We start from the raw sequence: 25,724 nt of genomic DNA on the forward strand, positions 1-25,724 counted from the left end.
AACAGAAACATCAAAACTTTCTTTAGCTTTTGTAGGAATAAATTAGGCTAGCAAATGTTTTTTTAATCTTAAACTTCTTCTGCCTAAAGGATTCAAAATCAATAGAATAATCTAAAGCAGCCCTTCCTAACTCATTCGCCAAGCTCTAATGCCTTAAGGCATCTATTGTTGGTAATGAACTAATTTCTCTCTTTTGCATCTAGAGTGGTACTTGTCATGTACCATCCTTTAGAGAACTGAGAAAGTAGCCACTTAAATACTTTTCTGGAACTCCAGTTCAGGAAGGCTGACTTAACAAATTTAGTACTCAGCACTTAGAATTCACTCTTCTCAGTAGTTTGTGGTTCTTATAAACCACAAACTATGGCATGCTGACATAAATGGAGTAGGTATCTGCCTCTATAGATTTATCAGTCTTATTGAATTTCCTTAAACTTAAAATTATACACGAATGTATATCTTGGTCATTTAGTTTTTGCTGGATTTTTTTGTAACTTGTCCGAAACTGGCTGACTTCCATAATAATACCTGAAGCAATGATTATACCCATCAAAAAAAGTGAATTATTTATTTTAAGTATTGTTATTCTGAAACTGCTTTCATGTATGGAAATTAAATTATTGATTCAGGCTGGGTACAGTGGCTCATGCCTGTAATCCCAGAGCTTTGAGATGTGGAGATGGGAAGATCACTTAAGGCCAGGGGTTCAAGACCAGTCTGGTCAACATAGCAAGACCCAGTCTCTCCAAAAACAACAACAACAACAACAACAAAATATATATATAACCATTTTACAACCAACCCCCAATAAAATAATAGATCAAGGCAATAATTTAGTAATGGTTGAAAGCATCACAAAAGGAAAGATTTTTCAATACCCTCTGATGTTTCAAAAGTATAAACTGCCACCTATAGAGTTGTCTACACACACGTGAAACAAAATTATTTAAATCTTAACACTATTGAGCTGTTTACTCAAAGTTGGGTAAGATGGTAAATTCAATGTTATATGTTTTTTACCACAATTTTTAAAAAATGACCTGAATCTGATCAAGCCTCTGTAGCTAACTCCAAATTTATAAGAAATTCAGGGAACAGAGAAACATGTTCATTGACACTATGGAGATATAATCAGCAAAATACAGACCATGAAGAAAGTTACAGAATATGACCTAGATTTTTCAATAAAAACCAAAGAAAGAAAATTTTTAAAAAGAGATGAAGAGAAATCCTATACATATCAAGAGACTTAAGAGAAACATTCGTTATAATGTAGACATTATTTGATCTTGATTCAGCAAAATACCAATTTAATAACAAAATTTATAAGACAATTGAAGTAATAAAAACCCTGAGTGGCTATGATACTAAGGAATTAGTAAATTTTAGGTATGATAATCATAATATGGTTATATTTAAAGAGAATCCTTGCCTTGGACAAAAATCTTTAGTGATTAATGATTGTATTGTCTGGAGTTCCTTGAAAACAATCAGCGGTAAGGGCACAAAAGAAACAAAAATGCCATAAACAATCATTGTTTCAAGTTGAGTGATATATAAAAAGGAGCACACTATACTGTTTTACTCGCTTTTTGCATATGTTTGAAAATTTCCACAACAAAATATTTGTTTTTGTTTTTTAAAAAGGAAGAAATTGGGCCTAGTGCATAATTTGAATTAGCTTTGGTCCTAACAGCTTTATAACAATTTTTAAAACTATTGATCTTAAATAGCTCAATCTAAAGACAGCTGAAACTTGTGCTTTTCTTCTGCCATCCATGAAAATGATTTTTAGTACCAATTAAGTTTCAAATAATTGTGGCTTTTAGGGTAATATAAAGTTCAGCGCATCTCATTGCTACAAATGTCATACTTGGCACAACATTACTATTCAATTTGTTCTTTCATGTGAAATGTTGGCAAGCAATTTAGATAAATTTAATTTCATTTTAAAATTTCTAAAGACATTGTTCAAATTTTCACTCATGCTTTCTGCTTTCAAGGGTGAAGAAAGGGCCCAATAAAAAGGTTTCTCTATCTTCTTTAAAACCATTGTTAGGACAATGTCCACACATTGCCTTGAGCGCTTTATATATGTTCCAAATAAGCATTTGTTTTTATAACTCAGTTCCAGAAAAAAAAAAGTTGGTCTTCCCTGAGAGGGATAAATCCTTTTAATCATGCAATAAATAGTATAATAAATTTTCTTTATTTACCTAGTCTTCTAGGAATTCAAAGTTGAATTTAATTATTACTCTGTTTTTTAATGTTTCTCCTTCCTTTTTATGTAATTTAGTTATTTTTTAGATTTTTATATGAATTATTTAGTGTAAAAATGTATTCTTTTAGAATTAGGAATAATATATGTCATTGATTCTAAGATGCACATATTAAATATGTCTTGTAATCAGCATAGTTTTTCCAAAGCATTTTTTCTTATTTAAAATTACATTAATAATGATGTGTCATATTTTATTGTAGCTTGGATTTGACATGATATTAAAATATCTTCAACAATTACTACAGTTTCATGGAAGAACTCAAGGGCCACACATGCTTAGAAGATCTCACCAATCACTCTTCACTCAAGGATTTTTTGAATTTTTCCAATTCTTATGGCACTTGTCATTTCTACTACCTTCTTGCATTTATTCAAACTTTTCCTTGTGGCTTTATTTGACTATAAAGAGGGAAAGCACAGTATGACCTGGTGGTTAAGGACAAGGGTTTTAGAGACTGAAATTTGAATGTGGCTCTACTTTTAGCTGTGTGACTTAGGACAATCCCTTAATCAATCTGGACATCAGTATCTTCATTTATGAAATCAGGATGATATCCATCTTGTAGGTATGTTGCAAACATTCAGTTAGAACATGTATAAGGGACATGGCACAGTGTCCTGATCGTTATTATTATTAGCACTTTGATGACACCTCTGACAAGAGCCACACAGACAACATGGTGGCCCAAATCTCACTGTGAGAAAAAATAAGCCATCAGCAGAAAACCCCAGGACTGGAAGGTGGTAGACTGTCCTCTATTTCAGTAACAGAGCATCTAGCTACTCTGTGCCCTAAAGCATGGTGCAAGTTATTGAGAGTATAGAGGAGCATATGGAATAGTTTCTACCTTCAAAGAGCTTATAGCCTTTTATTTTTAGCCACAAATAAAAAACCAATGGTAAATAAACAAGGGAGAAGGGACAAATCTCCCATGCAGAAGAATTCTCTATAATTTTTTTTTTTTTTTTTTTTGAGACAGGGTCTTCCTGTCCCCCAGACTGGAGTGCAATGGTGCGATTATGGCTCACTGCAGTCATAATCTTGCCTCAGCCCCCCACGTAGCAGGGACCAAAGGCACACACCACCATGCCTTGCTAATTTTTTAAATTTTTTGAGAAAAAAAAGTTGTAAAAATGTGAGATGCAGTCTCATTTTGTTGCCCAGGCTGGTCTCAATCTCCTGATCCCAAGTGATCCTCTCATCTAGGCCTCTCAAAGTGCTGGGATTACAGGTGTGAGCCACCACACCTGGCCAGAATTCTCAATAGTTTATGGATATTCTGTTCTCAAAGAAGTTGAACATAATTCTCCACTCCTTAAGGGTAAGCTTCTTAAGCCCTTAACTTGGCCAGGTGTGATGGCTTACACCTGTAATCCTAGCACTTTGGGAGGCCAAGGCAGGAGGATTGCTTGAGCCCAGGAGTTTGAGACCAGCCTGAGCAACATGGCAAAAACCCTGTCTCTACAAAATAAATACAGAAAAATTAGCTGGGGGTAGGCATGCGCCTGAGTCCTAGCTACTTGCGGGGCTGAGGTTGGAGGACTGCTTGAGCCCAGAAGGTCGAGGCTGCATTGAGCTGAGATTGTACCACTGTTCTCGACCTGGGCAACAGATGAGATTCTGTCTCAACAAACAAACAAACAAAAAACAGTAATAAGTCATGTCAATAGTATATACCCTTGACATGGTGCGATAAGAATTTCATTTTACCTCTGTGGTCTTTCTCCTAAAAACAATAACCCTGGTCTAATAATGAGAAAAACGTCAGGCAAATTCCAATTGAAGAACATTCTACGAAACAGCAGACCAGTACTCCTCAAAACTGTGAAGGTCATCAAAAACAAGGAAAATCTGAGAAAGTGTCACAGCTAAGAGGAGCCTAATGAGACACGATGACTAAATATAATATGGTATCCTGGATGAGATTCTGGAACAGAGAAAAGATATTAGGTGAAAAATAAGGGCAGGCACAGTGCCTCACGCCTATAATCCCAGCATTTTAGGAGGCCGAGGTAGGCGGATTACCTGAGGTCAGGAGTGCGAGACCAGCCTGGCCAACATGGTGAAACCCTGTCTTTACTAAAAATACAAAAAAAAAAAAAAAAAAAAAAAAAAATCAGCTGGGTGTGGTGGTGCATGCCTGTAATCCCAGCTACTCAGGAGGCTGAGGCAGGAGAATCACTTGAACCTGAGAGGTGGAGGTTGCATTGAGCCGAGATCGCACCACTGCACTCCAGCCTGGGTGACAGAGCAAGACTCCATCTCAAAAAAAAAAAAAGAAAAAAAAAAAGGAAATCTGAATAAAATATGGACTTCACTTAATGATAATGTATCAGTATTGGTTTGTTAATTGTGACAACTGTACAATACTAGTATAAGATGTTAATAATGGGGGAACTAGGTGTGGAAACTGTACTATCTTATTAATTTTTCTGTAAACATAAAACTTCTAAAATAAAAAAGCTTTAAAAAATCAATATAAGGTAGCAAATGTCAAGACAGAATGAAATGGATTCATTCATCCAACAAGTATTTCTTGAGTACGTCTAGTGTGCTAGACAGTTTTCTTGGGAGTAGGGGTGCAACAATGAACAAAAGGTAGAAAGATCCTTGCCTCTGATGAGTTTACGTGAGATAAATGCTGAGCCTTGCAGAATGGATTTATGTTTCCCATCACAGCTTCCTCCCTTAGGAAGGAAGTCCTCGTGGCACTCCAGTGAAAATGTAACCTCATTACTTCTTGTTAAATAAGGGACAAACATGAGCCAGGCCATAGTTTAGCAGTGAGAGGTGAATAAAAAGAGACTTTGAGTAAGAAAGGATAAGTCCCAGGACAGCTGGGAGCCAGCTGGCACAGCCAGTGTTTCCTAATGCCTCCCAAACCCTGGAAGACAGCACAGCCCCCAGAGCCTACATATACCCAGGGAGCACTTGCCAGTCACAGAATGTGACCAGAGGAAGGTCTCTTCCAATCGCTGGTCTAATCCCCTTCACTTTATAGGAGAGGAAACTGAGATCTCATAGTCACAGGGATATCTCTGAATCAACTTTTAAATTTTCACTCCTCTGAGGCTGTAGACATTTATTCTCCTGCTAAACATCATCAAAAATGGAAAGGCTAGATAAATATACTTGCTTAGCATAAGATGTGAACAGCAGAAAAGAATCAGAAAAACTAGATATAGAATAAACATCAATGTGGGTTTAATAATATAGGTGATAAGAGTTCCCAAGCTGCTTCTGCTCTATAATCTATCATAGAAACTTAAAGGATACTGCAGGATAAACGTACACTTCCTAAAAGTGAACAAACTCACTTTAAGGCAGGGGTTCCCAACTCCCCAACCGCAGGTGGGTACCAGTCTGTGGCCTGTTAGCAACTGGGCAGCACAGCAGGAGGTGAGCAGTGGATGGGCGAGCGAGCATTACTGCCTCCTGTCAGATCAGCAGTGGCATTAGATTCTCACAGGAGCTCGAGCCCTGTTGTAAACTGCACATGCGAGGGATCTAGGTTGCACATTCTCTATGAGAATCTAATGCCTGATAATCTGAGGTGGAACAGTTTCATCTCAAAACCATCCTTCCCCACACCAACCAACCCCGTGGAAAAATTGTCATCCATGGAACCGGTTCCTGGTGCCAAAAAGGCTGGGGACAGCTGCTTTGAGGCCACCATAATCAAAATAAAACCGTGTTGCTATGCATTACATTGGCTAAGTAAAAGTTTACAGGGGAGCTTAAATGGTATAGAGGATAGAACAGGACTGGATACTTCTTTAAAAGGTAAAATAAAGTAAAAAAGACCAACAACAAAAATATGAAAACTTCAGGGGCAGACTCATACCTAGGTAACAACAGAACAGAGACAGAGCCTATATAAACTAAGAGTTTTATCTATGTAAGCACAAGCCAAATCCCATCAGGTAACTATGCCATCCTTGAGAAACTCTTTTAGGGCCATCAGCAGCATCCTGAAGCCTGACGATGCCACCCAGGTATCAGTTGTAGAGGCAGCTTATTTCCCTAACAATGCCAGCCCATTCTGCACAAAGTCAGAAACGCGACTGTGCAGCATGCCCAGGGAAAATTACTTTTGAAATTGAGTTTTCAATCTTTCTGTTAGGGATTGTTTTTAAACAACCATCAGGCCAGAAAATGCTTCCATTTTTTATCAGGGGAATGCAGTAGGCATATTAAAGGTGGATTTTAATGAAAAGATAATGAAAGAAGAATGAAAGATTAGAAGAATTAGCTTAACCTCTAACACTGAGGACCCTGGACTGTACATTAGAATCACCTGGAGAGCTTTTAAAAATTCTAATGCCCTGGCCCCAGCCCAGACCAATTATATTAAAATCTCTGGGGTGGGACCCAGGCATTAGTATTTTTAAAGCTCTCCAGGTAGTTCCAACGTGCAGCCCAGACAGGAATCCACTGCTCTACACGGAGTTCATCTAAATTTTGAATATCAAATACTTCCCACTAAAGTAGGATAAAATCAGGTGCAGTGGCTCATGCTTATAATCCCCACATTTGGGGAGGCCCAGGCGGGAGGATCACATGAGGTGAGGAGTTTGAAACCAGCCTGGGCAAATAGTGAGACTACCTCTCTACAAAAAGTAAAAAATGAGCCAGGTGTAGTGGTGTGTACCTGTAGACCCAGCTACTCAGGAGGGTGAGGTGGGAGGATCTCTTGAGCACAGGAGTTTGAGGCCGCAGTGAGCTTTGATTGTGCCACTACACTCCAGCCTGGATGACAGAGTGAGAATAAGTCTCTAATAATAATAATTAATAAAAATATAATAAGATTAAAGTAAATTAAAAATTAACAAATAATGAGGCTGGGCCTCACGCCTGTAATCCCAGCACTTTGGGAGGCCAAGGCAGGGGGATCACCTGAGGTCAGGAGTTCGAGACCAGCCTTGCCAACATAGTGAAACCCCATCTCTACTAAAAATACAAAATTAGCCAGGTGTAGTGGCACGTGCCTGTAATCCCAGCTACTCAGGAGGCTGAGGCATGAGAATTGCTTCAACCTGGGAGGCAGAGGTAAGGAGTGAGCTGAGATAGCGCCATTGCACCTCAACCTGGGAGACAAGAGCAAAACTCCATCTCAAATAAAATAAAATAAAATAAAATAAAATATTTTAAAAAATAATAAAGCAGGATTAACCAGGCATCCTAGGAGTACGATTACCCTAAAATATCACCCAACTGAATACAAAACTCTGTCATTTTAACAATTTGTCTTTTTAAGTCAAATATACCTAGATTTGACTCTCTTCAGATATTTCCAAAGCAGAGGCAATTACCTCTTAAATTCAGATATTTTTCTTTAATATACTTATGGTGAGCATGAACTACAAACTAGCTAAGAATGAGAGTCTAAACCCCACTCTTCCACTCTCCTTGGTTAGCCTTACCAAAAAGAAAAAAATAGTAAAGACAGAGTAACTTCTCTTAAATGTTTCAAAACAAAATAATTAAGATGAATCTGGGTAAACAACCATGAAATTCAATGAGGCATTTCCTTTATTTTTTAATGGTTACAGACTCAGGGTCTGTCATGGAAATAGCTGCATAGTTTTGACTCTGCCAAATCACTCACTGAAATTACATCACAGGAGGGCTGCCTGTGCCCTGTGGGGGCTCTGAATAGCATGTACCCCTTTGGCCATTTGGGACCTGCCTGCTGAGCTGTGAAGTGGCAGGTTTTTTCCAGTGTACAGACTCTTCCTAATTATATAGCATCATGACAATTTGTCCAGCCTAATTAGGAGAGGTTATCCAACCCTGATTGAGGACACTCAATAAACAATAATGAAAAAGACAGCTTTAATTGTCCTGAGGCTTGAAATTTCTCCCATGGAAAATATCAGGGGCAGTGGCTAGATTACTGGATTTCTAAGAAAAGGGTAATTCTCTATACCAGGGAAGGGAGTAAATCTTGAAAGCAGCGATGTAATTAAGACTACTACACTAGTTGACTTTCAGGTGATGGTGGTGTATTTGTTTCTCAGTATAAAATGGCATGGGAATACTTTTCAACAATAAAAAGAAAGGAAGGACTGTTCTATAATGCCTCATGGATGAACCTCAAAAACATTCTGTGCAGTGAAGGAAGCCCCACAATGTATAATCCCATCTATAAGAAACAACCACTGAGGCAAATCTATAGGAAGGAAGATTTGCCAGGAGACAGGAAATAGGTTAGTGATTGCCTAGGACTAGGAGTGGGAGAAGAGACTGACTGACAATGGCGAGGAGAGATCATTTTGGGGAGGATGAACCTGTTCTGAAATTGGCTTGTGGTGATGGTTGTACAGCTCTGCAAATTTACTAAACGTCATTGAACTGTACACTCAAAATGGATGGATTTTATGGCATGTAAATTGTAACTAAATAAGGCTATTTGAAAAAGTTTATATTGTACCAGGAAGGTTAGCGTCTGGGCCTGGGTCTGGTTCTTCCGCTGCCATGCAGGTCGCCTGTCACTAACACTCCTCAAGAATTCTGCTCCTTCTCCATTTCCATTTGTAAAACGTTAGCAGGATGGTGCGGGGAGAAGGAGAACACATTATCAAATCTGAGATTCTGTGCAGTCACAAGACACCAAGTCTGGGAATTTGGAAAGGCAATCAGGCATAAATTCTTCCTGAGGTGAGAAAGAAGCAAAGGTACCGGCTGCTGGGGTCTGGGCCACCTCACACGCGTGGCTCTAGGCAGGAGCACAAATGGAACCACTGGGGAAAATAGGACTCCAGTAGAAACGAAGGCGCAAGGCCGAATCCCTAAGGTCCAACGAGCTAGCAGTCAGTTGACAGGGTTTCTAACGAAAACGCGGCATGCGTTTACCAAACCTAGGGTGGTTTTATTTCAGAAGTAGGAACTCTGTTTCCACGAGAGCACCAAGTTGGGAAGTTCGGTTCTCAGGCCGCGTGGACCTGGCAGCTCTCAGAAGCTCCAGGCCTCGCTGGGTGGGGCGGGTAGCTGCCGCCGCTGCCTTAGCAGCCCTGGTCCCGGCAGAGCACGGCTGGCAAGGCCGCTGCTGCCGCCGTCGGGGCCGCCGGCCCTCCACACTCTTTGAGACGCCGGCGCGGGGACCTTCGTGCTCCCTCTAGGGACCGGCGCCGCGTCCAGGTGGCCGAGCCCGCGCTGCTGGAGGAGGCGCCTCCGCGCCGGCCTCACCCCGGGGCCGGCAGGGGGCGAAGGCGGAGCTGGAAGGTCGCCGCCGGGCCCGAAGGGACCGGCTCCCGCGCCCTCCCGCGCCCCCCGCACAGTGCTCATGCGCGCGGCCCAGCCTTTATAGCGGCCGCGGGGGCCTTGCTTTCCGCACTCGGGCGCAGCCGGGTGGATCTCGAGCAGGTGCGGAGCCCAGGGCGGCGGGCGCGGGTGCGAGGGATCCCTGACGCCTCTATCCCTGTTTCTTTGTCGCTCCCAGCCTGTCTGTCTTCGTTTTGGCGCCCCCGCCTCCCCGCGGTGCAGGGTTGCACACCGATCCTGGGCTTGGCTCGATTTGCCGCCGAGGCGCCTCCTCCAGACCTAGAGGGGCGCTGGCCTGCAGCAGCGGGTCGTCGGTGTCCTCTCTCCTCTGCGCCGCGCCCGGGGGTCCGAAGGGTGCGGGGCTCTGAGGAGGTGACGCGCGGGGCCTCCCGCACCCTGGCCTTGCCCGCATTCTCCCTCTCTCCCAGGTGTGAGCAGCCTATCAGTCACCATGTCCGCAGCCTGGATCCCGGCTCTCGGCCTCGGTGGGTGCGCGCCCCTCACGACCCTGGCCCCTTGCTCCGCTGGTTGGAGGCTGGAGCCAGCCCTCACGCTTCTCTCTTCGCAGGTGTGTGTCTGCTGCTGCTGCTCCCGGGGCCCGCGGGCAGCGAGGGAGCCGGTGAGTGGGGGAGCTGGGGTGCGTCCGGGCGGTCGCAGGGGCTGAGCACCAGCGGGTACAAGCGGGACTCAGATCCAGCCCCCTGGGCCTCGGCCCGACGGCCCGAGGAGGAAGGCGCGAAGGTTGGAGCTGCCGCATGGCGCGCCCGCGTTAACCCCTGCAGCCGATCTGCTCTTGCTCACCTGTTTCTCCCATGGTAGAGGGCCCCTGGGGTCCAGTGGGGGGACGTTCTCCCAGAGCACTAGGAAGAACGCCTCCTCCAGGTCCACCCACAGCCCCGGACCCCGGGCCCGCCGAGCGCCGGCAGCAGGAGGTCGAGGAAGGAGGACTCCTTGAGCCTCACCGAGGAGCGCACCGGTCCTGGGCTCTGCTGCGTTTGGGGGTGGAGAAGAAGCCGCCCAGACCCGACTTCAGGTTGCCGTAGCCGAGAGAGAGGGAGGCGAACGTCGCTGTCCCACCTTGTTTGACTCGCTAGCTATGTTTCTAGGTGTAACCCCTATGATCAGAAGCACTTGCGGTCTCACTCTACACGCGAGAGAGTTTAAAAAGTTTGTACCACGTGTAGAGGTCCGCGTATGGGTGTGTGGTTTGGTGTATTTTCTACAGTGTAAAAGGCAACGCTTTCCTAAGAGCTACCGTTTGTTTTCCTTCAAAGTAGGAATGAGGGTTAAGTATCCCACATGGCTGTATTTCTCCCGCTCCACTTAACAAAAGTCAGTGTTCGCAACTAAAGGCGGTCGGTCTTGGCACCGGATTCCGATGCCGCCCCCATCTCAGCGGAAAATGGGAGGAAGGATTAAGGCTGTTTGATGATAGGTATGAGGCTGTTTAGGGGTAAGGATTTTAACCTCTCAGCTCTCTAGACTGTTTCAGAGCTAAGAAATGGGCATTGTGCCTGCATCCTTCCTTCTCTTCCATGGAATGTAAAGTCCAGGGTGCCTGTCACCACAAAGGGCGCAGAGGAGGGTGCTTGTCACAGGCAAGGTACTCAGTTGGACAGTATGACCAGAAAGTATTCCTCTGCTTTGGAAAAAAAGATTTTTAAAATTAATATATGTTTTAGAAAGGTTTGGATAACTACAACTTCCCATGTTTGAAAAATAGCATTTAATAACATTAATCTCAATTTAGTATCGACAGTAAATTCACAAATTAACATGTTGTATTATGTTATCTTGTTACTTGTTGCCAAGAGCTTGTCTCTTCCTAGCATCATTTATAGCAAAAACTTTGATTCTTTGTTAGGCTGACAGTGTAAAACTTGAGAATATTAACAGTGCTTTCCAAAAATGCATCCGCTGCTTGATAAATCTCTTTGGACAGATCTGGAGCAGAAATAATCAGGTTCAATTAAGATAAAAATGCTCTACTCTGAAGGAATTCACTTTTCTGTTTTCTGTCCTTCGGGAGTTGTAGAATGTTGTTTGGGCAAATTAACCCCACGGCTTTAATTTTCTCATCTATAAAATGAACAATCGAGTTAGATAACTTTCTGTGAATCTAAGCATCTTTTTGTTGGCTTCCTTAATGTGTGATTTTAAGGATCTGCATTTGTAGGCTAACTAGGATAAATGGTCCTATGAAGGAAAGGATGGCTTTGATTTGTGCACATGTCTATGAAAATGTTCCACAAAGGCTCGATCCAGATTTACTATGTTTACCTCAAGCAACTAGGTACACAGTGTCATCAAAGTTGAGATTTAAAAAAATTTTTTTTTTCTTCTAGAGACAAGATCTTATTCTGTAACCCAGGATGGAGTGCAGTGATGCAATCGTAGCTCATTGCAAGCTCGAACTCCTGGGCTCAAGCAATCCTCCCACCTCAGCCTCTCCAGTAGCGGAGAGTACAGGCATGCATCACCATGTGTGGCCATTTAAAAAAAATTTTTTTTCTTTTAGAAGAGATGAGGTCTCGCTATGTTGTCCAGGCTGGTCTTGAGCTCCTGGACTCAAGCAAATCCTCTTGTCTTGGCCTGCTAAAGTGCTGGGATTACAGGCATGAGTCACCACGCCCAGCCAAGATTTTTTATATTTCTATAATTAATAAATATTAAATGACTTTTATTTTCTAGTTCAGATATAGTTCCAATTATGTATTTCCAACCTGGTTAAGAACTGAGAAACCAGGCACACAGTAGCACACCTATAATCCCAGCTACTAGGGAGTTGGAGATGGATCACTTGAGCTCGGGAATTTGAGCCTAGCTTGGGCAACTTGGCGAGTCCCCATTTCAAAAACAAAAACAAAATAAAAACCCAGAACTTTGTTTTCACATTAGACTTTTATAGTGGCTGGGGACTATATTAAATTGGAAAACAACCTTGTGGCTTGCCAAAATCTGGAATGGTATGGAACGGTATATAAGTCAATATTCATAACTAGAAGTGTAGAAATTAGGGAAGTAAAACTTAAATCTCACACGGTAGTCTCCCACCACCATGCCCCAAGAAGTCCTAAGAATGCTTACAATATTATCTCCTTTTTCTTCAGCTCCCATTGCTATCACATGTTTTACCAGAGGTTTGGACATCAGGAAAGAGAAAGCAGATGTCCTCTGCCCAGGGGGCTGCCCTCTTGAGGAATTCTCCGTGTATGGGAACATAGTATATGCTTCTGTATCGAGCATATGTGGGGCTGCTGTCCACAGGTAAGCCCAAACACACCAGGGTGGGAAAGAAATGCAAACGTGATTATTTCCTTTCCTGCTTTAGCCATATGGATCCCTTTCCTCCCTGCATTCTTTCTTTTGGTGCCATTGTGGCCACAGAAAATGGATATATTTTCAAGGTTCTCCTGGATATACTTGAAACACCAAATACACATGGAAAGCTTTCTGACAAAAGGCAAATAGCATTACATCTTGATGGCTAGATTGCTATGATTCCAAAACGTTCCTAATCATGTGATATATGAGTTATTACTATGTACCAGCTATTGTTTTAACTTCCACCACAACTCTGCAAGGTAGGTAGAATTTTACTGCAGTTACAGATGAATAAACTGAACTCAGAGAGTTGTCAAGTATCTTGCCCAAGGTGACTATTGTTAGCAAGTGCCACGCTATCCTGCAGTAGAATAGCCAGTATAATACTTCTAAAAAAACTCACTCCAAGAGCATGTGGTTAAAGTGAGTATCTTAGGAAAATTATTTGGTGCTCTGAATTTCTAAGTTGTGGGTAATGGGATATTACAAATGTGTTCTTATCAACACTTAAGAAGTTCAACAGCACAAAACCATTTTTTCCAGGCAAATTTTGTTCTTGTGTAACCAAGTTTTTAAAAGGCTAGCAGCAGCTGGGAGTGGTGGCTCACGCCTGTAATCCCACCACTTTGGGAGGCTGAGACGGGCGGATCACTTGAGGTCAGGAGTTCGAGACCTATCCAACATGGTGAAACCCTGTCTCTACTAAAAATAAAAAAATTAGCCAGGCGTGGTGGTGCATGCCTGTAATCCCAGCTACTTGGGAGGCTGAGGCAGGAGAATCACTTGAATCCGGGAGGTGGAGGTTGCAGTGAGCTGAGATTGTGCCACTGCACTCCATCCTGGGCTACAGAGCGAGACTCCATCAAATAAATAAATAAATAAATAAATAAATAAATAAAGCAGAATCTTTAGATGACTTCCCTGATGAGCTATTTTCTTGATTAATCAAAGCAATAGATACAACATGGCACTATAAGTCAGTGGGATGCCCTGAAAAAGTGTGGATAGCGTCTCAGCTGCTATTCTTGTGTTTCAGGGGAGTAATCAGCAACTCAGGGGGACCTGTACGAGTCTATAGCCTACCTGGTCGAGAAAACTATTCCTCAGTAGATGCCAATGGCATCCAGTCTCAAATGCTTTCTAGATGGTCTGCTTCTTTCACAGTAACTAGTAGGTATAATTATTGTTCTCATTCTGTAATATTCTCCCACCCCCCAAAAGTTTTCTGCTTTTTTTAGCTCAGCCTCTTTAACCTTGATGGAAAAACCTGTGATCAAGACTAAAGTTGACCTATAGAGGTAAACTGTAGGTTAGACTGAGGAGTCAAGTACCCACTGAAGCCAAATTTGGGTGAATAGAAGACAATCTTACTGGCAGATGATGGCAATAGAAACTTGAATTATCTGCAGTCAGAATGCCTGGACACTTACCAAGGAACTGAAAAACTACTAAATTCATTTTTGATGATCCTTTGAAGATATAATGGATAAGCATTTTGGTTCTCTGAAACTAGCATGCAGCAGGATGTTTGTAACTGCAATCATCATTACCCTATTACATTTGTCATCGTAGAGAGCCCTAAATTAGATTCATAATACTTTGGTAAAGAAGGAAAAGGAAAAAAATAAGCTTATTTTTATTTTAACAGAAGGCAAAAGTAGTACACAGGAGGCCACAGGACAAGCAGTGTCCACAGCACATCCACCAACAGGTATGAACTATGAAACCTATCTCCTAGTTGCCCGGCACAGCAACTGGAAGTTATGAATAAACGTGTTGTTGGTAGAAGCTTTTCTTAAAGAAATTTGATACTAAAGAGAAACAAAGCAAATATCTTAAGTTTACTGGTATATTACATATGGAAACATTCATTATGTGTATATTTTAAAGACAGGGTCTCACTCTCACTCTGTTGCTCAGGCTGGGGTACAGTGGCGCAATCATAGCTCACTGCAGCCTTGAATTCCTAGGCTCAAGCAATCTTCTCACCTTGGCCTCTTGAGTAGGTGGTACTACAGGCACATGCCACCACACCCAGCCAATTTTTTTTTTTTTTTTTTTTTAGAGACAGAGGTCTAGCTATGATGCCCAGGCTGGTTTTGAACTCCTGACCTCATGCAGTCCTCCCACTTCAGCCTCCCAAAGTTCAGGGATTACAGGCATGAGCCACTGCACCCAGACTAATAATTCTCTAAAAGTCCTATTTTCTCCCAGATTTGATAAACCATGCCTAAGAACTGGTCAAAGTACCATGAACTTCTAGTTCCATTTGCTTCATTAAATTCCTTTAATTACTGCACTGTCATGTGACTAAAAGGAATGTGTGTCTATTGTAAGAAATAGCCAGGGATCCCCTTTTGTATGACTATGGCAGTTTTAAAGTCAAAGATATTAAGAACATTAGGATTTAATGTTGAGTTCCTGCCTCACCTGTGGGTTTAGGGTATCAAAGTCCTGGATTAGAGGCATATCAAATATGTAGGCCTACATACTGATTTGTTTATTTGTTGGGTCATTGCTTTCCCTAGTCCAGAAAATCCTGAGGAAATTAATCTTTTAAAAAAAGTCCTTTCAAGAATGGCACTCTGTTGTTATGAGCTTCTCCCCATGTGGGTTTCTTGCTATGTAACTGTCTTCCTTTTGTTAATGCCAAGTGCATCTTTTATTTCAGGTAAACGACTAAAGAAAACACCCGAGAAGAAAACTGGCAATAAAGGTAAGAATCAAGATCTCCATTTGGGAAGGTAGCATTTTCCCTCCCTCCTCTTGAGACTGCTAATGAGGGGACTGGTTTGGTTGTTCGCAGATTGTAAAGCAGACATTGCATTTCTGATTGATGGAAGCTTTAATATTGGGCAGCGCCGATTTAATTTACAGAAGAATTTTGTTGGAAAAGTGGCTCTAATGTTGGGAATTGGAACAGAAGGACCACATGTGGGCCTTGTTCAAGCCAGGTACCAACCTTCTTAAAATGGGAGATTTAAAAAAATTATGTATTTATTTTGTAATTGACACATAATAATTATATATACTTATGGGGTACATAGTGATGTTTTCATACATACAATGTATAGTGATCAAATCAGAGAAATTAGCATATCCATCACCTCAAACATTGATCATTTCTTTGTGTTGGATACATTCAAAATCAAATGAGGCCAGGCGCGGTGGCTCACGCCTGTAATTCCAGCACTTTGGAGGCCAAGTGGGTGTGTGGATCACCTGAGGTCAGGAGTTTGAAACCAGCCTGGCCAACATGTGAAACACTGTCTCTACTAAAAATACAAAAATTAGCCAGATGTGGCTGTAATCCTGTAATCCTAGCTACTTGGGAGGCTGAGGCAGGAGAATCACTTGAACTCGGGAGGCAGAGGCTGCAGTGAGTCAAGATCACACCACTGCACTCCAGCCTGCGCAACAGTGAGACTATGTCTCAAAAAAAAAAGAAAGAAAAATCAAATGAGAGGAGATTTGAATGAGTCTCGAATGATGACAAATGATCAATCCTTTTAGTGGGTACATGTCAGTTCAGTATAAACATTTTTGAGTTATGGACACACTGGGTTCCCAAACTGTAAGTTCAGGATCTAAGACTGCCTGGGCAGACTGAGTAGATCTGAGTGCCTCCTTTTTGGAATAAAAGAATTTAGAAAACTGTGTGCTATCTATATAAGAACCAGAAGGTAGACTGGAGAGTCCTGTTGCTTTCACAAGTCACCTCTGTTTATCTACTCTGCTCAATTCCTAATTTCTCTTTTCTGAAGGAAGAAGCAGTGATATGTCTATTCCACCTCCCCATTCTGTTACTTTTTAGCTCTTTCCATATTCTCTTGGTTGGTGATCTGAAGCACGACCTTTCTATTTTATTCATTTAAAAATATTTATTAATTGCTGGCCAGGTGTGGTGGCTCACGCCTGTAATCCCAGCACTTTGGGAGGCCAAGGCGGGTGGATCACGAGGTCAGGAGATCAAGACCATCCTGGCTAACACGGGGAAACCCCGTCTCTACTAAAAATACAAAAAAAATTAGCCGGGTGTGGTGGCAGGCGCCTGTAGTCCCAGCTACTCGGGAGGCTGAGGCAGGAGAATGGCGTGAACCCAGGAGGTGGAGCTTGCAGTGAGCCGAGATCGCGCCACTGCACTCCAGCCTGGGCGACAGAGCAAGACTTTGCTTCAAAAAATTAAAATTAAAATTAAAAAATATATATATATATTTATTAATTGCTTTTAGAAGTAGAATACGCTCATTATAGAAAGCTTGAAAATACATACAACACAAAAAAGAAATGCTCTAAATCATATGCCCTAGAGATAATCACTATAAAAATTTTTTTTTTTTTTTGAGACGGAGTTTTGCTCTGTCGCCGAGGCTGGAATGCAATGGCGCGATCTTTGCTCACTACAAACCTCCGCCTCCTGGGTTTAAGCAATTCTCCTGCCTCAGCCTCCTGAGTAGCTGGGATCACAGGTGTGCACTACTATGCCTGGCTAATTTTTGTATTTTTAGTAGAGACAAGGTTTCACCATGTTGGCCAGGCTGGTCTCGAGCTCCTGACCTCAGGTGATCCACCTGCCTCGGCCTCCCAAAGTCCTAGGATTACAGGTATGAGCCACCACGGCTGGCCCCTTCAGTATTTTAAAGAAATATTTGACTGTATTATTTTTTAAAAGCTCAGACTATTAAAAATGCCCTGCATCCTGTTTTTTTCATCCTTTAGTATTTTGAGCATTTTCTCATATCACAAATATTCATCAAAAATATTTCATAATATTCCTCTGCATGATTAGTCATTCTTTTTATTATTAGTTCACTACATTACACACTACACTGTGATGAACATCCTTATATCATCTTTGTGCCCATCTCTGATTATTTCATCAGGTTAGATTTCTAGAAGTGAGGTTCTGACTTAAAGCCTCTGATATAAATAGTGAAATGGAGTCATGCACAGTGGCTCATGCCTGTAGTGCCAGCTGCTCAGGAGGCTGAGGTGTGAGGATCTCTCGAGCGCAGGAGTTGAAAGCTGCAGTGAGCTATGATGGCACCACTGCACTCCAGCCTGGACAACAGAGCAAGACCCCATCTCTAAAAAAACAAATAAATAGCGAAATTGCTTCCTAGAAAGGTGAAGTAGTTTAAACTACTATCAGCAGTGTGTAAGGTTGTATAAACAGTGCTATTACAAATATTAATTTCCATTTCATTTATGTTATTTTTTACAAGTGGCTCTGCTCTTAGATTAGATAGAATTTTTTTGGCGTGAGAAGAAAATTTAACTGTTTTTACATAATTTAACCATTTGTCCCTCACTCTTAAAAAATGGGTTCCTTGTTTCATTCACTTATGGTATCACATTTATACCTGAGTTTGAGCAAGTCTATTTCTTTGATTCTTATGCTAATCCTTACATATTTTTTCTACGCTGCTTTAATTATCACAGTTTTATTGCACATTTTAACATCCCATGAGGCAAATTCCCCTGCAGTACTTTTTGTCTTATACTTTTTTCTGACTACTTTGACTCAATTCTTTTTGAAGATGAATTCATTACCTTGTAGACTCACACAAAGACTAGCTTCTTGTAACTTCCTGGTTTGTAGTTTTTCTGTTTTAGAAAGACCATTAGAATAGGTAAACCATGTCAAGTTTATATGTAAGTCAAAGAACAGAATATATCAAGGATACAAAAATGAGACTAATTTCAGAAGTCATAATCTGGATAGTTGAAAAGTGACCACAAGTGAAAAGGTTTTCAACCCATGAAATCTGATTTTATGACCCAATATTCCATCAGGTATGTATGCAGAAATACAGTCAGTGTTCTACTTCTCCCTCAAAAAATCTTGAATAAAATGGCTACTGATAATGCTAAGATCTTAAAATTTTGCACTATGAAATACTGACTCATCTAGAAACTAAACACAACAGATTGTGCTTTGGTTGTTTATACTCAAAACGGTCTCTACTGAACACAGAGTAGTTATATAAAAGTGAGCTGAAATTCCTTTAATATTAAATATAGGAAATGAGATCTCAAAACTTAAAATACACATAATTTTAAGATCTACAAATGTCATTGTCATTATAAGAAAAACTCAATATTGTAACTTTATTATTCATTTCAAATTTGTCCCTTTAAAAAAATGTTGACTGTCACATCAATGAAATTGTTTCTCCTGAACAGAGAGATCTGAGTTAATAGATTCACACTACTTAGAGCCTCTGGGGTCCCACACTGGAACAGACCCTAGTCTCATACCCAGCCACTTCCTAATTTAGTTTAGCTACCTGATGCCCAACTCCGCGGACTTCTGTTAAACCCAAGGCTCTGAGCCAAGCCTGATTTCAAGTTCTCCATATAGTTTAGGCATGGACTTTGCAGCCAGACAACTTGAACTTAAAATGCAGCTGTGTTTCATCAGGCAAACTCCTTAAATGCTCTGAGCCTCAGTTTCTTCATTTACATAATTGGGATAATTCCAACCTTGTAGAGCTATGATCAAATGAGGTTATACATGTGTTATGCTTTTGGCTTATTACCCAGAATATAATAAATCTTCAATATGGCAATTCTTTGTTACACCTCTGAAATATCCCCAATAATTCAAGTAAGGATGCAATGCCTCAGTTGACTATGTACTATGGAATTAAGAAAGAAACTTGTGTGTTGTCTGGTTTTAAAACTGTTTTTTAAGGCATGTAATGTTGCTTATTTTACCTTTTTAATTCTCCCTGAATAACATTTTCTTTCTTCCACTCAGTGAACAACCCAAAATAGAATTTTACTTGAAAAACTTTACATCAGCCAAAGATGTTTTGTTTGCCATAAAGGAAGTAGGTTTCAGAGGGGGTAATTCCAATACAGGTAAGTAGACTTTGATACCTGGGATGTAATATAGGAGAGGGTTATCAGTGATCAGACATGTAAAACAGTATTATACTATTTTATATGAGCAGATGTGAAATCCTCCCGGAACTGAAATCTTCGCTAGGTCTGCATTTGATCATCTGAGATAAATTTTCAATTTATAATGGAAGTATACCAAAGTGTTGATATTTCTTATTTTAAAAAATATAAAGCATGGTGATTTAGAATTCTCATATGTTGGATTGACTAGATGTAACATTGGAGAAGTATCTCTTTGTAATGCTAAAAAGAAGTGAAAATCAACAGACTTATCTAATGAATGCAGATGTGGCAGAAAGAATGAGAGTAGTAATACTGTTGACTCTGAAGAGAGACTTCTTAGAGGTACTAATCAGTCACCAAAGGGCTACACAGAGAGCACATGCACAGAAGTGGGAATCAGTTTTGTGTTTCTAACTGGTGATTGATGTGGGGTAAACAAATGTGAGGCTTCTAGGAGGTGGAGGGGGAACTAATATGGTTTGTGAAGATAAATAGGCCTGGTAGATAATTAAACTTTCCCAGCTGATGCATCTGTTACAGAACTGGGTTCTATATAATTCTTTCTTTGTGTGCTCCGCCCCACTGCCAGTTCTAGATATAATTCTTAAACTTTGCAGCATCAAATGCTACAGGGAAACAGAAATGTGGTTTGAGCAGTGGTAAATGCTACTTGTTTGCTTCTTTTTCAAATTTAGGAAAAGCCTTGAAGCATACTGCTCAGAAATTCTTCACGGTAGATGCTGGAGTAAGAAAAGGGATCCCCAAAGTGGTGGTGGTATTTATTGACGGTTGGCCTTCTGATGACATCGAGGAAGCAGGCATTGTGGCCAGAGAGTTTGGCGTCAATGTATTTATAGTTTCTGTGGCCAAGCCTATCCCTGAAGAGCTGGGGATGGTTCAGGATGTCACATTTGTTGACAAGGTAAAGTGGGGAGGGTTATCTTCTGTTACAGTGATGGGTATTCCGTTTTGGACCTCTAAGTGCAGTGCTGACTGCCTGTTATTTAGATTAACTTGTAACATTCAGGATTTTCCTGTTTTTAAGAAGAAACAACTTTTGATCCTTTTGGATATCTTTTATGTGTCTCCCCCATTAGGCTGTCTGTCGGAATAATGGCTTCTTCTCTTACCACATGCCCAACTGGTTTGGCACCACAAAATACGTAAAGCCTCTGGTACAGAAGCTGTGCACTCATGAACAAATGATGTGCAGCAAGACCTGTTATAACTCAGTGAACATTGCCTTTCTAATTGATGGCTCCAGCAGTGTTGGAGATAGCAATTTCCGCCTCATGCTTGAATTTGTTTCCAACATAGCCAAGACTTTTGAAATCTCGGACATTGGTGCCAAGATAGCTGCTGTACAGTTTACTTATGATCAGCGCACAGAGTTCAGTTTCACTGACTATAGCACCAAAGAGAATGTCCTAGCTGCTATCAGAAACATCCGCTATATGAGTGGTGGAACAGCTACTGGTGATGCCATTTCCTTTACTGTTAGAAATGTGTTTGGCCCTATAAGGGAGAGCCCCAACAAGAACTTCCTAGTAATTGTCACAGATGGGCAGTCCTATGATGATGTCCAAGGCCCTGCAGCTGCTGCACATGATGCAGGTAAGGTCCTTGTTCTTTATAGGAGAAGGGAACAGAAAAAACGGTTCAGTGAATTTAGGAGTAAATAAAAATTTAAGCATTTATTTCATTAAACAAACACCTGTGGCTTTACCCAATATTAACTGTCAATGCAGCCCTACTCATCTCATTCTACAGATAAGGAAGCCAACTTCTTGGAAATGACACATCTAGTTAAGTGGCAAGGCCAAGATCCAAACCCAGGCATTCTGGCTCCAGAGTGCACATTCCTAACCACTGTATTGTTGGGAGAATTGCCATGAGAACCATGTCACATTAAGGAAATGTTACAGGGGCTCATATTTAGCTCAAACTTGGACTATATCTCCAAATAGCCAGCTTATAACCTACCATGAATCTGCCATTCAGTAATTTATCCTAGCTTTCTTGTGTATGAAACAGGTAATTGCTCTGTCACCAGGCTGGAGTGCAGTGGCATGATCAGAGCTCACTACAATCTCCAACTATTGGGCTCAAGCAATCCTCCTGTGTCAGCCTTCCAAATAGCTAGGACGACAGGCACATGCCACTGCCCCTGGCTAATTTTTAATTTTTTTTGTAGAGACGGGAGTCTCACTTTGTTGCCCAGGCTGGTCTCAAACTCCTGGGCTCAAGTGATCCTCACACCTCGGCCTCCCAAAGTGCTGGGATTACAGGCATAAGCCACCGCACCCAACCCTAACTATTACTTTAGTCAAGTTTTGTCTGGCATGAGTTTCCTAAGATAAGGTCTCCCATAGACTTTACCTATCCCATCAAAATTTCCTTGGCCAGGTACAGTGGCTCACATCTATAATTCCAGCACTTTGGGAGGCTGAGGTGGGCGGATCACCTGAGGTGAGGAGTTCAAGACCAGCCGGGCCAACATGGTAAAACCCAGTCTCTACTAAAAATACAAAAATTAGCCGGGTATGGTAACATACACCTGTAATCTCAGCTACTCAGGAGGCTGAGGCACGAGAATCGCTTGAACCCAGGAGGCAGAGGTTGCAGTGAGCCGAGATCATGCCATGGTACTCCAGCCTGGGCAACAGAGTAAGACTCTGTCTCAAAAAGAAAAGAAAAACAACTTTTTCCCCCCACTTAAGATAGTAAAAAAACACTCTGGTGTTATAAAAGGGTATAAGAAGGGTTTCTTTCTTCCTCACCCCAGCCTTAATATTATTTTTGGCACAGGCCTCATTCCTGAAGACTTTAACGTAATGTGTTAGAGATCAAATAGGCCAACAAAAAGCTAAGATTCCCTTTCTGAGGATATAACTGAGTGACAGGAGGGAAGAATCAGTGGACTTGCTTTTTTAAATACTCTTCTGTACCTCCTTTTCCCTACTTAATCCCTAATGACATAACTTTTCCTTTCTACACATTAGTACCTCTGCCAATGTACTTACATATTTTTACAGATACTGATGAAAGATTATTCTTAAGACAGAGAACACATGCAATTTAAGTTCCACATCTAGCTTATAAAAAGTATTTTTTATACATCAGCAACTAACCTGTGAAGTAAAGACCTGTTTAGTATCATGTTCCTTAATACTTAGCTTACTGAACTTAGAGTTAACAGGATTGTATTCAGGTTATACACTGATTAGGTTGATTAAAGTTCAGGAGGCTGGACTACACCAATATTGATTCGTGAAAATTATCCCTTAGTGATATTGAAAGTTGCAGAAGCCAGAAAATAGGGTAGGATTTTAGGGGTAGATTAACAACAGTTTTTATTTATTTTCAGGGTCTTGCTGTCACCCAGGCTGGAGTACAGTGGTGTGATTATTTTTTTCAAACTGTAATTATATGCTGGGCTTGAGCTAAACGATCTGAATTAGAATGTAGAACTGAAAAGAAGTGAGGAAAACTGAGGGGGAGGAAAAAAATATTTTGACTTTTTTTTTTTTTTTTTTTTACCAGGGAGTGGGAGTCAGGAAAAGGAGATTGGAACAATTGGAAATTGTTCCAAGTAGCTTTTACATCATCTAAACCTGCTGTGTATCTTAGGTATTTACCACTCTGAGCACTGTATACCACTAGAAGGGGGATGAAGTCTTAGATCTGTATAGGAAAACTATTACAGAAACTCCAAAAGTTATAGAAAATTGCACCCAGCATTAGATAGATGGTACTCTACACTAAGAATCTGCTAAAGGAGGCCGGGTGTGTGGTGGCTTATGCCTGTAATCCCAGCACTTTGGAAGGCCGAGGCAGATGGATTGCTTGAGCCCTGGAGATAGGGATGAGACCAGCCTGAACAACATGGTGAAACCCCATCTCTACAAAAAAAATTTAGAAATTAGCTGGGCTTCGTGGCATGCGCCTGTAGTCCCAGCTACTCGAGGATGGGGGTGCTGAGAAGAATCGTTTGAGCCCAGGAAGTTGAGGCTGCAGTGAGCCTTGATTGTACCATTGCACTCCAGCATGGGCAAAAGAGCCAGACCCTGTCTCAGAAAAAAAAAAAAAAAGATTAAAATGAAAACTTCTACAATTGGGATTGGGGTGAACCCAACTAATGTATTATTACCCTAAATGTACAGTTGTACTAAAAGCCTTCTAGTAACTAAAGTGAATGGAAATAGAATACCTCAATGAAACTGGTAGAAATTACTCCAGTTTCATAAGATCCCTCTTGGGCAGTACTTTTTAATCACTAGTTTTGCTTTGGGATTATATGCTGACAATTTCTGATTAGACAGTTTGCCAATATAAAGATTGAAATGGAAGAGTTGTTGTCATTATCAGAGGACTAGTCACCATTCCTTAAACAATGCAACCTTTGAACACTTTTACTACTTACTTATCCCATCTCTTGTGCCATTCTTCCTTGCTTTAATGGATTGTGACTCTGACTCCAGTATACTGTTTGATGCAGGCCAACCTCATATGGAAAATTTTCACCATCTGCCTTCACTGTAGGATTTTTAAAAAGATACTGTGGATCATGTTAAAAGTTTTCTTCTATTCCTAGTTTATAGGTGTGTTCTGTCATTAATGGATATTGAACTTTATCAAATATTTCTTATCAGTGATGACTTACCTGTTAATGTGGTGAGTTACAGATATAGCAGAGTTTCTGGTTTGGACCACTCTTTTGCCACGCCTTTGTCACAATGACTGTGAAAACTTATTTGTTCAGGGGATTTAATTGTCCAGAAATTAGTAAGCAGTTTTCGCTGCAACTATGTAACAATGTATGGAAAACATATAGACATAACTCCATATATTAGCTAGACCTGATTTTTAATTCACTTTAAAATGTTTTCATTGTAGGAATCACTGTCTTCTCTGTTGGTGTGGCTTGGGCACCTCTGGATGACCTGAAAGATATGGCTTCTAAACCGAAGGAGTCTCATGCTTTCTTCACAAGAGAGTTCACAGGATTAGAACCAATTGTTTCTGATGTCATCAGAGGCATTTGTAGAGATTTCTTAGAATCCCAGCAATAATGGTAACATTTTGACAACTGAAAGAAAAAGTACAAGGGGATCCAGTGTATAAATTGTATTCTCATAATATTGAAATGCTTTAGCATACTAGAATCAGATACAAAACTATCATATTAAGTATGTCAATAGCCATTTAGGCAAATAAGCACTCCTTTAAAGCCGCTGCCTTCTGGTTACAATCTACAGTGTACTTTGTTAAAAACACTGCCGAGGCTTCATAATCATGGCCCTTAGAAACTCAGGAAAGAGGAGATAATGTGGATTAAAACCTTAAGAGTTCTAACCATGCCTACTAAATGTACAGATATGCAAATTCCATAGCTCAATAAAAGAATCTGATACTTAGACCAAAAGCAACATTCGTTCTCTAACCATTCTGTATTGATTATATAAGCAAAATGAAAAGAGAAACTTAAATGGAACACAGCTCTTTAACATGGTTCAGGTATACATATTTTGACCCAAGTGGATATTTTCTTAAAACCAATCAATAATAGCTAGCTATTACTACAGACTATAAAATCTGGATATAGAAAGGAGTCCTGTATCAAACTGCTTTTGTAGTGTTTTCGTAACAACTTATGACTAAAAATATCACACTGAATAAGAGAGCAGCATTGCCAGGTATTTTTCTATTTCTCTCCTTAATTTTATATGTATATAGATATATTTGGCTTATATTCTAAGTCACCTAAGTACTTAAAAGTTAAGTTGGTATTTACTGACTGCTTATAAACATTTAAAGAAAAAGACATTTCAAATAACTGCAGGAAAAAATATTGTAGTTTGAATATTTAAGCAATAAAACTGCTAGTGAGTTATTGTTAAGCTGGCTTACTTTCATTACTGCAAGTGTCTCCCCTGAGGATAT

The 25,724-nt window shown here is 40.8% G+C and overlaps 1 protein-coding gene across 1 annotated transcript; it reads left to right on the top strand.

Annotated features, from left to right (window-relative positions):
* The first annotated feature begins 9,474 nt into the window (after positions 1-9,474).
* COCH (cochlin) lies at positions 9,475-25,681 on the top strand. Its single transcript, XM_024231583.3, has 12 exons — positions 9,475-9,647; positions 9,974-10,030; positions 10,114-10,164; positions 12,656-12,812; positions 13,906-14,039; positions 14,518-14,580; positions 15,541-15,585; positions 15,676-15,823; positions 19,633-19,736; positions 20,477-20,703; positions 20,879-21,395; positions 24,678-25,681. The coding sequence occupies exons 2-12, from the start codon at positions 9,997-9,999 to the stop codon at positions 24,851-24,853; spliced, it is 1,656 nt and encodes a 551-aa protein (XP_024087351.1). The 5' UTR covers positions 9,475-9,647; positions 9,974-9,996; the 3' UTR covers positions 24,854-25,681.
* The last annotated feature ends 43 nt before the right edge of the window (positions 25,682-25,724 follow it).

This window comes from Pongo abelii, chromosome 15 (assembly GCF_028885655.2).
Source record: "Pongo abelii isolate AG06213 chromosome 15, NHGRI_mPonAbe1-v2.0_pri, whole genome shotgun sequence".
NCBI classification, from domain to species: domain Eukaryota; kingdom Metazoa; phylum Chordata; class Mammalia; order Primates; family Hominidae; genus Pongo; species Pongo abelii.

What these genes read in the sequence shown, in the direction of transcription:
- COCH (XM_024231583.3), top strand. Translation starts at nt 9,997, where the DNA reads ATGTCCGCAGCCTGGATCCCGGCTCTCGGCCTCG. An exon ending in TGTGGGGCTGCTGTCCACAG is followed by an intron (nt 12,813 to 13,905) that starts GTAAGCCCAAAC and finishes CTTGTGTTTCAG; the next exon opens with GGGAGTAATCAGCAACTCAG. An exon ending in AGCTGCTGCACATGATGCAG is followed by an intron (nt 21,396 to 24,677) that starts GTAAGGTCCTTG and finishes TTTTCATTGTAG; the next exon opens with GAATCACTGTCTTCTCTGTT.